The sequence below is a fragment of the Ochotona curzoniae genome, unplaced genomic scaffold (genome assembly GCF_017591425.1).
Source record: "Ochotona curzoniae isolate NIBS_2020 unplaced genomic scaffold, NIBS_Ocur_1.0 contig_21, whole genome shotgun sequence".
NCBI classification, from domain to species: domain Eukaryota; kingdom Metazoa; phylum Chordata; class Mammalia; order Lagomorpha; family Ochotonidae; genus Ochotona; species Ochotona curzoniae.
The window spans coordinates 3,084,220-3,097,902 of record NW_024465322.1 but is presented as its reverse complement, the minus strand read 5'-3'; the positions used below and the strand labels follow the sequence as shown (position 1 = coordinate 3,097,902).

General features: G+C 40.4%; 1 protein-coding gene across 2 annotated transcripts in view; it reads left to right on the top strand.

The window, feature by feature from the left end:
- Nucleotides 1-13,683, top strand: part of PHTF2 (putative homeodomain transcription factor 2) — an 83,004-nt gene that overhangs the window by 54,145 nt on the left and 15,176 nt on the right. Inside the window, exons 8-11 of one of the 2 annotated variants that reach the window (XM_040971153.1) lie at nt 1,486-1,650; nt 3,888-4,074; nt 5,339-5,494; nt 10,403-10,621. In XM_040971153.1, the coding sequence (XP_040827087.1) occupies nt 1,486-1,650; nt 3,888-4,074; nt 5,339-5,494; nt 10,403-10,621 (727 nt within the window). The remainder of the gene's footprint in view (nt 1-1,485; nt 1,651-3,887; nt 4,075-5,338; nt 5,495-10,402; nt 10,622-13,683) is intronic. The other variant, XM_040971161.1, reaches the window with a different exon arrangement.

Sequence of the window (13,683 nt, the reverse complement as noted above, 5' to 3'; positions counted from 1 at the left end):
CTTCACTTCAAGGCTATTTTGAGACCACGTACTTGTTTATAGTCGCCCAATGTTAATACAGGGACTTCAAAAAGTCCATGGAAAATGGTGCAAAAATAATTTGAAATCTACGCATTCTGTGTTTTTTTTCTTCTGTTTTTAAAAAATATCTATACTTACTGAAAAGATGGATTTACAAGAACTTCCATCCCCTGGTTCACTCTCCAAGTGGCCAAAATGGCCAGAACTGAGCTGATCTGAAGCCAGCAGCATCTTCCAGGTCTCCCATGTGGGTGCAGGCACCCAAGGATTTGGGGTATCCTCTAGTGCTTTCCTAGGCCATAATCAGGGAGCTGGATGGGAAGTGGGTCTTCCAGTGCATAAACCAGCACCCACGTGGAATTTCAGCACTTGGAGGTAAAGGATTTAGCCAGTGGAGCTATTGCTTTACCAGTTTTTTTGTTTGTTTGTTTTGTTTTTTTTTTTAAAGATTTGTTTATAAAAGGTGGAGTTACAGAAAGAGAATTCCATCTTCTCATCCAAGCTTCTGGTTCACTGTCCTAGTGCCCACGGTAGCTAGGCCTGGGCTACGTGGGAGCCAGGAGCTTCTTCCAGGTTTCCCACATGGGAGCAGGGACCCACACACTTGAGCCATCTTCTGCTGTTTTCTCAGGGGTCATTATCAGGAAGCTCCATTGGAATTGCAGCAGCTGGGTCTTGAACCGGCGCCCTTATGGGATGCCGGTGTTGAAGGCGATGAGTTAATGTGTTGCACCATTGTATTAGGCCTACACATGTAATTTTTCAGAGTAGGTATTTTCCATGAACTTTTTAATGAATCTGCTTATGTTAGTTGGAATTGCTAATAATGCCTGCTACTTCGGAAATCTTACGTTTTTAAGATGCGTTAGCAAAACTAAGAACCAAGAAAAAAATTCAGCTCAACTCTGTTAAATGCTGTTTGAACTTGATTAATATTTCCTTTTGTTTAAGAACACATAAGCAGGTTTCGCTTGCCACTCATTGTAATGGCGTGTAATGGAGGTTTTTGTTTTTTAAGTCTGTTGGAGCAGTTCCACTTCAGAATGTTATTGCAAGATTAGGAGACTTGTAGTTTTAAGGGATTAAAATGTAAGCCTGCCTGATTTCTGATATCAGTGTCCACAGCAGTGGCATTGCTGATTCGTTAGTTTATGATCCTTTCCAGTCTAAAATTTCTTTGTTCTTCATCTGCAAATGAAGCGGTGTACATGTGTCCCGTGTGAGTGAGCCCTGCTGGCTTATGTCCACTGACCTGTCGAAATGAGCAGGGAACAACACCTTAGCACTTAGAGAAACCGCTCTTGAATAAACTCCGTGATATTTGGATACGTTTTACTCAGTAAATCTAAATTTGTGCAATGACATTTCTGGGTTTAAATCTTCCAAACTTTGGACTGAAATACCGAGAAAGTGGTGGTCGTCATTCTAAAGCTGCCCTTCTACTCTTAATGTCTTCTTACAAAGGAAGTTAAGGAAAGCAGCCCATTTGGAAGTGCACCGGGAAGGAGATGGGTCCAGTACTACGGATAACACCCAGGAGGGAGCGGTGCAGAACCACGGCCCAGGTGCCCCTCCCAGTGTGGGCACCGTCTTCAGGGACCTCTGGCACGCTGCCTTCTTCTTATCAGGGTTTGTATTGATTCAAGGCTTTCTATGACATTAGGACGCGCTATCGCTTTTCTGGCTCTTCCGTGTCAGGTATTGAGTGCTAAGGAGTTTGCATATGATAAGCCTCCCTGGGAATTTTGTTTTGATAAACTGTAAGGCTAGGGAATGAAAACACAGAGATCATAATGTTTACTTTGTATTATATGTAAATGTATCGATAGAATGAATATACACCAGCAAGGTATATTTCCTTACGATTTCTTGATTCTCATTTTATATTTATCTAGAGCTATTTTCTGGTAATTAGTTTTTCTCAGTTTTATAGGTCAAAGCTGTCTTAATGAATATTTTATGTAAATTGTATAAAAGTTTTCTTCTAATGCCTTACTCAGATATCCAAAATTACCCGAAATAAGGAGTACTAGGATTGTTTTTCAAATGAATAGAATGTATAATGTATCACAAAATTCTTTTGCATGAGAAACTTTTTTTATATAGATTTTAGCATTAGTGAAGATTTCCAGAATATATAATATTAGACTTGAAATATAATATTATTCTATAATATTCAATAATATTATCTAATATTATTGAAATATAATATTAGACTTCAAAAATAACTTAAACCAGATTTATGACATTTGATGAAATATATTTAACTCAGAACATTTGAGGATTGTTATTCATTCATGTATATATACACGTAATAAAATTTTAGCTTGAAAAGGCTATGATTAGAATTTTCAATGCAGCTAATGAAAGATGCTCGAGTAATAAGAAAAGGGATACTACAAATAACTATTTTCAGTCAGTTAATTCCTATGAACTCCTTAATATCAGTATTTGATTCTTATATGATTGTGCTCTCATGATAAAGTTTATCACACATTATACAACTAAGCAGTTATATCCTGGACATATTCTCATTGTAATTTTGGGAAAAATTTTCAACAATTGGAATAGTTTGCAGTAATATGGCATAGATTACGTTGAAACCCTGACTGTTCAGATCACGTACTAGTTTTTAACTTGAGTTAGATCTTTGTTTTCTGAAGTCTTACTTTCTTTAAAAAAAAAAAAGATTTATTTATTTTTACTTGAAAGGCAGTTTTACAGGGAGTAGGAGATTCACAGAGACACCAGATATCCACAATGGCCGGAGGTAGACCAGGTGGACGCTGGGAGCCAGGAACTCGATCTGTTTCCTCTGTGGGTGTCAGGGATCCAGCTAGCAAGCCATTAACCACTGCCATCCCTGCCATGTGTATTAGCAGGGAGCTAGACTTGGAATAGAGCTGGATTCAGACACAGGCTCTGTGGTGAGACAGTGATACCAAGCAACAGCTCAGCCATTATACCAAACAGCTACCCTCACAGTCCATTTCTCTCTTCTTTTGATTTTTAAAGATTTATTTGTTTTTATTGGAAAGGCAGATCAAATTTACGGAAAGATCTTGCATCTTCTGGATCACTCCCTATGTGACTGTAATAGCTAGAGCTGTACTGATCCGAAACCAGGAAACAGGAGCTTCTTTCGGGTCTCCCATGTGGATGCAAGGTTCAAAGTACTCAGGCCATTCTCTACTGCTTTCCCAGGCCACAAGCCAGAAACTGGATGGGCAATGAAGCAGCTGGGACACGAAGCGGCACCCATATGAGATCCCAGCATTTGCAGAGTGAGGATTTAGCCATTGAGCCATTGTGCCAAGCCCCAGAGTCAATCTCTTGAACATTTCTCAAAGCAGTAGCAATTATCGTAGTGAATACCTTTTGCTTGGAGATGAATCATTTAGTTGTTTTGGTCGTTCACAAAGTTAAGAATGTCTCCTAGAACTAGTAGGTTGATGCCTTTGGAAGTTTGGTGTGTTTTTCTATTAAAAGAAGATGTAGACTTCCCTTTTGTTCTCTTGGGCTGTGGCATGGCTGTCACCGTGGGCACCAGTCACTGGGATGATAGTGGCTGGCTCCCTTTGTGACTGCTGTACACTCACATGTTTTTAGTTAAACACACCATTTTTAACTGTCTCATTTTGGCTGTACTTTGCAGCATATGGATGCACAGTTAGTATTAGGAGTCCCAGACTCAGTTCTGTAATTTCGTTGGTGTCCTTCTCTTTGGGGCTTTGGTAAATTATTTGTTGTAAAAATAAAAGCAACCATTAAAATTTTACTTCAGGGAATTATTAACGGATCATAATTTCTATCAGTGACTCCGTAAGAAGGAACTAACATAACAGGCTTCCGCTTTTTATACTTAGGTCAAAGAAAGCCAAGAATTCAATTGATAAATCAACTGAGACGGACAATGGCTATGTCTCTCTTGATGGGAAGAAAACTGCTAAGAACAGTGAAGACGGAGCGCAAAACCATGGACTTCCATGTGAAACAGTTGGACCAGATGAGACAGCCTGGCCCACAGCCACCCTGAGGACTGTTGCCAGCAAAGTAGGTGTGATTTATAAGCAGTTTGCTTCTGTGATTTTACGTCCGCTAAGGTGAAGTCAAGCCAGCATTGTGGGTAGCAGGTAAAGCCTCTGCCTGTTAGCACTGACATCCCATGTGGGTGCTGGTTCAAGTCCCAGCTACTCCACTTCCAGTCCAGCTCCCTGAATGTGGCCGGGGAAAGCAGCAGCAGAGGACTCAAGTGTGTGGGTCCCTGCTGCCCAACTGGGTGACCTGGAAGAAGCTCCCGGCCCCGGGCTTTAACCTAGCCCCACATGACGGTCGTCTGTGAACCAGGCCATGGAAGATCTGTTTCTGCCTATCCCTCTTTATTCTTTACAGTAAATAAAATATTTAAGGAAAAGGGAATTGTAGTTATCTTTGAATTCTTTTCTTGAATTCTCTGAGCCTGTACAAACACCAGTGATGAAGTGGAAATTTAGATAATTTTTACAATGAAACTTGATTGCCAGTGTAATTTGACAAGTTTCTGAATTCGTTGATGGCCTCATTTTCTCTGCTGTCTCAAGCGCCTTAAAGTTGATGGTACCTGTGAACCCTTGATTTTTCTTTCCTTGTTACCGTGACTATTTGAGAATTTGAATTAAGGTGAACTTGAACCTGTCTCCCACCCAGTGTTCTAAGGAAATGGCTGGTTGGTCCTATATGTATTACCATTACTGTCAGCACATTTAATCTGAAAAAATCAGATCAAATGATAGCAGTTACTTGTTTATTTTCCAAGTGATAATTACAGACACTCCAGGTTTATTGTAACAAACCCTAATGTAGTATATTTTGTTTTTTTTTTCTTTTTTTTTTTTTTGCTGCTTTTTTGTGGTTAGTTTTTAAAAAGCTGTTATGGCAAAAGAAAACATGATCAAGTTAAAGACTTTCCAATAAATAAAAGATAAATCTTTTAAAAAAAAAAGCAGAAACAACTTTTAGTTCTTTCAACGTATTTTAAATGGCCTATATTCTGCTTTTATACTGTTTTATATTTCTTGATTGTGTAGGCTCTTTGTAGATGCCTTCATGCATAGAAATTTTATGGTAATATCTGACAAATGTTATTGAATGACTTTTGGAAGTATGGTCACTAACTTAAGTCATTTGCACAAAGATCGAGCAGCGCCAATGAAGTAACTGGAAATCTTTGAAGATATTTTGAAAGTGCATGTCTGTGTAACTCGATTTTCTCCCAGTTTTTAAAGCTAAAAACCCAGTCAGAAATACTCTGTACACTTCTCTTTGTGTTCTAACGTAGGATACCCAAAGAATGGTAACCAATGTGTGGGACGAAGAATCCAGTGAGGAAGGACCTGAGACAGGCTACGCCTCTCGCCGTCCGGCAGACAGGGCTCCGGAGAGCATTCTTCGGAACAGGAAGTCCCAGCACTATAAGAAGCACCACCCCCACGAGGTACACGCTGCCCTTGCAGACCTGTGTGTTCGTCCCCTGTGTTAGCATTGTACAGCGTAGCTGCAGCCACGTGAGCAGTGTTTGTGATTGACTGTTGCACGGTAGTAGTTGTGTACAAAGTGCGTATCGATGCCTAGCCACACATGTGCACTCGTTCTCTGCATTCCCAAACCACACAGCGTGTTGTTTCCTTTTGAAGAATACCATCCTACATGGACCATCTGCCAACTCCTTCTCTGCAAGTGGAAAGGCTTTTTCACTTCTTCATGAAGGCAGAGTTACTCTCTTAGATGGCATCCCTAGTGGTTCTTAAGTTCACCAGTTCTTACGTTCTCTGTACTGTAAAACTCCCCTTTTTAGTATCTGATTCTACAATTCATGATTAATTTTTTCCCTTAAAACCCTTTTCCAGCTTTGTTAAATCTCTTGAGCTTGACACACTATTTAAATAGGGGAAGAATTTGCATTGTATTTTCAGGTTGTGTACTAAGAACACAGAATTTTCTATCTGATTCCAAGGAAGTGAATGGCTACCTATAACACTTCCTGGTAAACGTTGCCTTTTCTTTTTTGAACTGTGTTCTTTTTGCTTGATGGTTTTAGGGTAAACTTGTGAAAAAAAAATCCAGGGAACGCTGTGCTAAAATAGTAGAAGAGTTGCTTGTTCTTCAGACCACTTCTCTGTGGTTCAAGTGCTGGTTAAGCTTTCTGGTGGTTGTGGTTGTTTCTGTTCTCAGCATCTGCCATGAGACAGACGCTGGCACCAGAGAGGCTCCTCGTTGTGCCTTCACCCACAGCGTCTGATGTGCCGTCCCCCATTCCTCAAGCCAGCAAGCTTGTGAAACTGCCGAGGCGGCTGGAGGCCCGCGTGGCCCCTGTCCTGCAGGACGAACCACTGGGCCCAGAGGCACTCTCTTCTCCTTGGGAGCTTTGCTCTTCTTGGTTTGTAGTTGGATTTCGAGTTATTGAGATTCTTGAAGAGCAAAACATCATTTTATTAGTCTTAGCTTTTGAATAAACATCTTTGAGGTTCCCTCCTAAGTGAGGTTGGTAGTGTGTGTTGGACAATGGTTGTTTTAAGTCCTATTTAATGATATAAAAGACTACATCAAAATGTGGTCTTGGGGGTTCTTTTTTTTTTTTTTTTAAGATTTATTGATTGATTTGAGAGTTAGGAAGGGAGGAATCTTCTATCTGCTGGTTCACTCCCCACAATGGCTGCAGCAGCTAGGGCTGGGCCAGGCTGATGGCAGGAGCCAAGAACTCCATGTGCATGGCTTGCGGGGACCCCAAGGCCTTGAGCCATCATCTGTTGTCTTCCCTGGCTGAAAGCTAATTCTGAAATGAAACTGATTCGTACCAATACTCTGATGTGGTTCATAAACAATGGCCTAGGCTACTGTACCATTCACTGGCCTCAGGTCCTCAGGTTCTTTAAACTATGAAGATATTAGTCTAGAAGTTATTTAAAAAGCTACGTGGCATTCCAAAAAAAAAAAAAAGTGATACTTGTGTGTCAGGCTTTAAAGGAAATTGTTTTTAAAAAGCAAAATAAAACTTTCCCTTAAAAAGAAGTTAAAATGGAAGATTTGTAATGCTGTTTTACATTTTTTATCATATAACACAAATTATTGTACTGTGTTCAAACCACTGGTGATTTTGTTTTCTTTCAGAGTAAGGTACATGTGTCACACACAAAATCATTTGGGACAACCCTGGTACCCAGCTGTGCCATTTATTACTTGAAACACACACACACACACACCCCAAAAATCAGGACTTCCTGAAGAATTGTCTAATTCTGGACCCCTGTCTGTTTCAAGAAACACACAAGATGATCTTCCAACCTCTGGATGTGATAGAGAGACTTGCACTTTAGGCGTAGCTTAGGAAGGTAGCAGTTACTGTAGGGTGACAAGTCAGGAATCCCGCCCTTGCTTTGAGTCTCTCAAGAGATGCTATCCAAAGCCAAGTATTTCTGGGGATGCCTCGTTTTCCAGAGGAATCTTGCGATGTTCCGATGGGGGGGTAGTCACTCACACACCAGCGTGCCATAGTGTTTGGCACTGGCTTTGTTTAAAGGGGCTCAGGTCACTCGGAGTTTATATTGTCACATAACTCAACTGCCCCCTCCTCTTTCTCTGTTACTTCCTATATCTGATTGACTTCTTCCAGTCTCCTGTTGGGAAGATGGTGGCGGAATTACTTGGTTATCTGGAATGCAGGAGGTTCCCTGGGAAACTGGCAGGTTCTTTTAAGAGTTAGACTTGTTTCTTTCTTGGCCTGCTTTATCCCTGAAGAATTTTTCAAATTTTGCTCTAATGAAGGTAGTACCTTACGGGAAACATAATGAAGGGACGAACAATGGACTTGAACTCAGATTATTTAGGTGACTTTAGCGGGGAAGCTATCTAAATTCTGTGAATCCAAGTTTCTGTTTCTGTATGGTGGGATAATATCAGCCACATCAGATTGTTAGGGTTAAATAAGATGAGCCAAAGTACCTGGCATAAAGCATCTGTATTATAAATGCTTGTTGCCTTTGAATAAATAATCTGTCTCTTAAATCCGATTATGTTTTCAGTTTTAGCTGTCTCCCTAACGATTTGAAACAAGCCGAGCAAACAGAATTAAATGTGGCTTAATCCGAACTATTTTCTGCAATTCTAACATCTTCCATTTTGAGGCCTATTCAGCAATTTCTATGTGGAATTCAAAATGGCTGTTATTAAAAATTGTAGGTAAAATTCTGCTTGAAGTATAATCAGCCTTAATGATTTTTAGATTTTACATGTGATCTACATTCTAGTACTTGACAAAATAGAAAATTACAGATATTTTCTTTTCACTGCAATCTCCTATTAATTTCAGTTAAATAATCACTGAACCCTAACACTAGTTTCTGTATATGATTAGCAAGTTTTGTTAACGAACTAGCTTTATCAGAAAATTTAGATTAGTGGCAGGCATTTGGCACAGCAGTCGAAGCTGCTTGGCACACTTACCTCCTGTGTTGGGGTGCCTGACACACTTACCTCCTGTGTTGGGGTGCCTGACACACTTACCTCCTGTGTTGGGGTGCCTGACACACTTACCTCCTGTGTTGGGGTGCCTGACACACTTACCTCCTGTGTTGGGGTGCCTGACACACTTACCTCCTGTGCTGGAGTGCCTGCATTCTTGTCCTGGCTCTGTCCCCAACTCCAGACAGCAGTTTCCTGGGCACAGTCGACAGGGCTCAGGTAGTAGTCACCGCTGCTCATGTGTATACCCGCGCTGCATTCTGGGCCCCTGGTTTTGGAGTCTGACTGTTGTGGATCATTGGGAAGTGAACTAGCACATGGAGTGTGCTGTTGGCACCCTCTTTGTCTCCCTGCCTTTCGCAATAAGTAAACTAATTTAAAGTTTTGAATGAACATTTCTAAGACTCTCAGTGATATTTTTTTTTTGTATTTTGCCATCTAATAAAAATTGTTACACAGAAAATGCATCAAGTATTCTCAGTAACATTACTGAGTCTAAAATATATTGAGTGCTTTTTATAAAACAAAGCAGAATGGTTTTTGCCTTTTTGTTTTACCTCTCCTAGACAGTCCTGCTCCCGTAAACACTATCACCACACTAAATGAGTGATGTTGCCTCATTCTAACCAATAGATTAATTAGCGCTGGTGTCCCTTACTCATTCAGGGTAAGGTAAGGAAATGGTGTTGGCTTCTGTCTTTCGTAGATTAAGTGACAGTTGCTGGCACTGTGAAGATTTCATTAAAATATACATCATGGATACTTGAAAACACTGTAAAATATATAGTTTAAATGAATAGAAACGTGATAACGTCAATACTAAGCGATTGGCTAGGTGGCTTTCAAAAGAGCAGGATAAGTGGTGAAGAAAGGAGCACACGTTACAGTACCCGGCAAAGGGCGCGCTGTGCTTGGGGCTGGGCAGAGCCGGTGTCACCAGAGGACAGGAGAACGCAGCTTGAGAGGTGGTGCGAGTGAAGGCACGCTGGGTGAAGGAATTTGAACTGTATCCAGGAGAGCAGCAAGAAGCTCTGGGCGTATTTTGTGAGCAGAATGAAAGTGATTCTGGACAGAGGGGGAAGGCCTATCAGGTAGAGATCAATTAGGAGTGACATTTAATAGGTATAATTGATAAACTCAACTCTGTGATAGCCTGGGACACGCATAGCAGGTCAATATCAAATATTAAAGGCAGAAATAGAAAACTCTGCCGAGCTAAAAACAGATCTTAAATTTTGGGCACTGTCGGTTATAACAATTAGCCATTCATTTTTCAATAAGGATTGTTTAAATTCAAAATGATACTCTATATTATACATCAAGAATTCCTAGGAATTCTTCCTAAAGTACATGATTCAGAAACTAGAAATTACTTGTACTTTCCACTCCATACCATAAACTAACTCAGGAGCATGAGTTGTCAGTTGTGTTTTTGTTTTAGGTTGTCTGTCAATTATTGAACTCCTGTTTGAGAGACAGAATAACAGATAGATAAAAATCTGTGGCCAAGAAAATAAGAACATAGCTTTATTAAAAACAACAGTTCATATAGGTTAAGAGCCACTGTGCTGATCGTATGAACTTGACCTAGTGTCTGCTTGCTTGAATTCTGACCTTCAGTTAAGATTTAAGGAAAAATAGGCACAACCTTTGCATGCAGAATAACTCCTGGACTGAAATATGAAGTGAAATGAATTTTGATGTGAGGGCATTTTCCAGTTCTTACGGTCAATACGTATCTTGAATGTTTTGCTGTCTCTTTCACCGTCCTTTGACGGTGTAATTAACGTTCTAGACAAAGTCTAACTGTATGGTGCTGATAGACTCCTTAGAGTCGGAAAGGGTGCATAAATTGTATTAATGTCAAAGAATATCTTGATTTCAGGATGCCCCTAAATCGGGTACTAGTTGCAGCTCTCGCTGTTCAAGTTCCAGACAGGATTCTGAGAGTGCAAGGCCAGAATCTGAAACGGAAGATGTGTCGTGGGAAGACTTGTTACACTGTGCAGAGTGCCGTTCGTCCTGTACCAGTGAGACAGATGTGGAAAACCCTCAGATTAATCCATGTGTGAAAAAAGAATATAGAGACGACCCCTTCCATCAGGTTGGTTTCCAGCACCGGAATATGTGGGGTTCTCAGTCAAGCTCCTCTCAATGTCTGCACCGATTTTACAGAGATGGAAAAGCTTGTGTTTATTTTCTTCCTTTTCGTGTGAGCGATAATGTGGCTTCCTCAGAACACAGAATCCCAGTATTTGTCTTGGTTGTTTCCCTTATTGTGCAAACAGAAGTTCCCAAGAAGTTGTCAGTACGTGGACTTTTGTTAAGTTGGATTCATGCTAGATGTGTTTGGCCTTTGTTTTCTACTTACAAACTTTGTAGTTAGGTTCAAGTGCACATTAGCCTGAACTCCAGCTATAAGATCAATGATTCCCAAAGCTGCAGCTCAGGAATGTCAAACTTACATTTCCAGACACCCAATAGGAATGTAATTTAGTGTGCAACTTTCTGATAGCCTTGTTAAAAACTCTTGAAAAGGTAAACTTAATTTCAGTGTTTTGTTTAATCCAGTAAATCAAAATGTTGTCACCTTGATACAGCAAATACGAAAAATATTAATGAAATATTTTTTCAGTTTCTTACACTAAGTCTTAAAACTCTAAGCTCTGAAGTAGTCTGTTTTTGGACTAGCCGCATTTCTGATCTGAGTAGGATGTTGCAGTGAAGAAATCGCAAAGTTCTCTGGGATGGCATTCATTGGAGTACGAAGCAGTACCTCAGCCTTGACCAAATTCCCCAGCTTCCCTTACAATCTTTTCGTGCTTTACTGTACTCAAATCTTGGCAAATGGCACATCCATCCATTCATTCTCCAGTCCAGAGACCTGAGAGTCACTTAGAAAGATCCTTCCTGTATCATCTCCCTGTTCTATCCAAGCCATCACCAAATCCCATCAGTAAAAGCAGTAAGAGCCTATGAAATTAGACATGCAAGATAACTTCCTCAATCTGATGCATGGTAGTTATCGAAAAACCTTGTGTTATCATAGAGTACTTACTATGAGCTCATTGATTTAAACGACAAAACGTTTATTTTTCACCATTCAGGTCTAAGGTCGGGCTTCCGGCGTGGTTGGGTTCTTGGCAAGACCTTCTCCCTATTTGCTGTTTTCCTTCCCTTGCACACTCAGCAAGGAGAATGAGCTCTGCTCTCTCCTTTTTTCTTCACCTTGTAGGACATTAGTCTCATTATGAGGGCTTCACTCTCAGGACCCCATCACCCTAGGTATTTGGCGCTCATCATACAGATTTTGGGGACACAGAGCATAAACTTTCAGCCTGTAGCTTTCTTTATTTGAAAGAGTTGCAGAAAGAGAGGATAAAGACAGGCAGATGTGCAGATGGCCCCAGCGGCCAGTGCTCTGCTAGGAATAAAGCACGAGCCAGGAGCTTCGTCACGGTCTCCCCAGCACTTGGGAAATAGTCACTGCTTTTCTTAGGCTACGATTAGGGACCGGGGTTGGAAATGGAACAACCGGGGCTGCTGGTGTTCCAGGTTATAGCTTTATGTGCTAACCATAACTCTGACCCCAGGTCTAGCTTTTTAATGATGAAATTTCTGTGAAAGGCAGGACATGTCTTTCAGCATGGCCTTTTGTTTCATAATGCTAACTCCTTTTGCTTGGCTTTAGGCTGACTGAGAGCACACACTGAGGAGCAAAGCAGTTTTGAAGAAGGGGAAACATTCTCTGTTAAAATAACAGATATTAAAAATATTAAAAATCTATGTTGCATTTACCACTTTAAGATAGTATGCTGTGGATGTGTAACCAAATAGACAGATACAACTAAACAGATCCTGCTGATCTAGACCCCTGATCCATGGCAAATCAGTAAGGAAGGAGGGCTCATGTGAGAACAGGTTAATTACTTGCCTGTATATGATGTATATTCCAGATACTTCCTGAATATAAAGAAGCAGAACTTTAAACATTTAGAAAAAAAAAACTTGAGAAAATATTTGTTATTTTATCGTAAAAGACAGTTTTTGTAAGTCAGATGTAAAAAGCACAGACAACAAAAAATGTGAGGATTAGTTAATTTGAATGCCTTAAAATTTAAAACTTTTGATGATAGGCCTTTGGCACAGCAGGCTAAGATGCCATTTGGGACACCTGTGCCAGGTTGGGTCCTGGCTGCCCTGCTTCTGATCCAGCTGTCTGCCAGCGTACACCCTGAGGGGCAGCAGGTAGCAGCTCAAGGACATGGGAGACCAGATTGAGTTCCTGGATCCACCTTGAGCTTGGCCCAGCCCTGGCTGTGGGGGGTGTTTGGGGTGTGAGCTGTTGCATGGAAGAGCTTTGCTTATCTGCTTTACAGATACAATAAAAATAAATAATTCTTAAAGTGTAAAATTGTGAGCTGCAAATGAAACTCAAATACTATTAAAAGTTATGCCACACCTGGGAGGAGATGTTTATAACACATTCATTGCCAAAGTTTTACTATACTGTGCCCATAAAGAATTCCTACAGATGAGTAAGGAAAAGACAAGTGACTCAGTGGAGAAGTCAACAGAAAAATGTACACAGGCAATTTGCTTAACTGACTGATAAACAAAAGGAATATCAAAAGGTTCCTGAAAGATGGAACTAAAAGTAAATGTACATTTTTCATGAACTTTCTGAAGGCCTTGGAGATAATTACCTGGACATACAGTCAGGAAAGTATATATTAGAGCAACGGGTACTATTTTATATTGATGAGATCGTAAGGAGATTTTAAATGTTTAGTTTTCATGTCAGCAAGAGTGAAGAAAGAACCGTCAGTACTATGTTAGTATAAATTTGTACAGCTACCTTGGAGAGCAGTTCATCGTTACATAATAAATTTTAAGTTCTGCAACTTGAAGACCCTTCTGCTCCATTCCAAAGAGAAAACTGACAGCATATGAAAAGCAACCATTGTGTTGTATGTGATAGAAATGGAAAAAGCATACTAGCCACAGCAGAAAAATGAACAAGTGATGACAGATGATAAACCAGTACCCAACAATAAAATTGAACTCAGTATAATTTTTCATTAGACATGGAAGTATAGGGACTGGAGTTGTGGTACAGTAAGTTATGCTGCTGCCTGCAATGCTGATATCCCGTTAGAGTGCTGG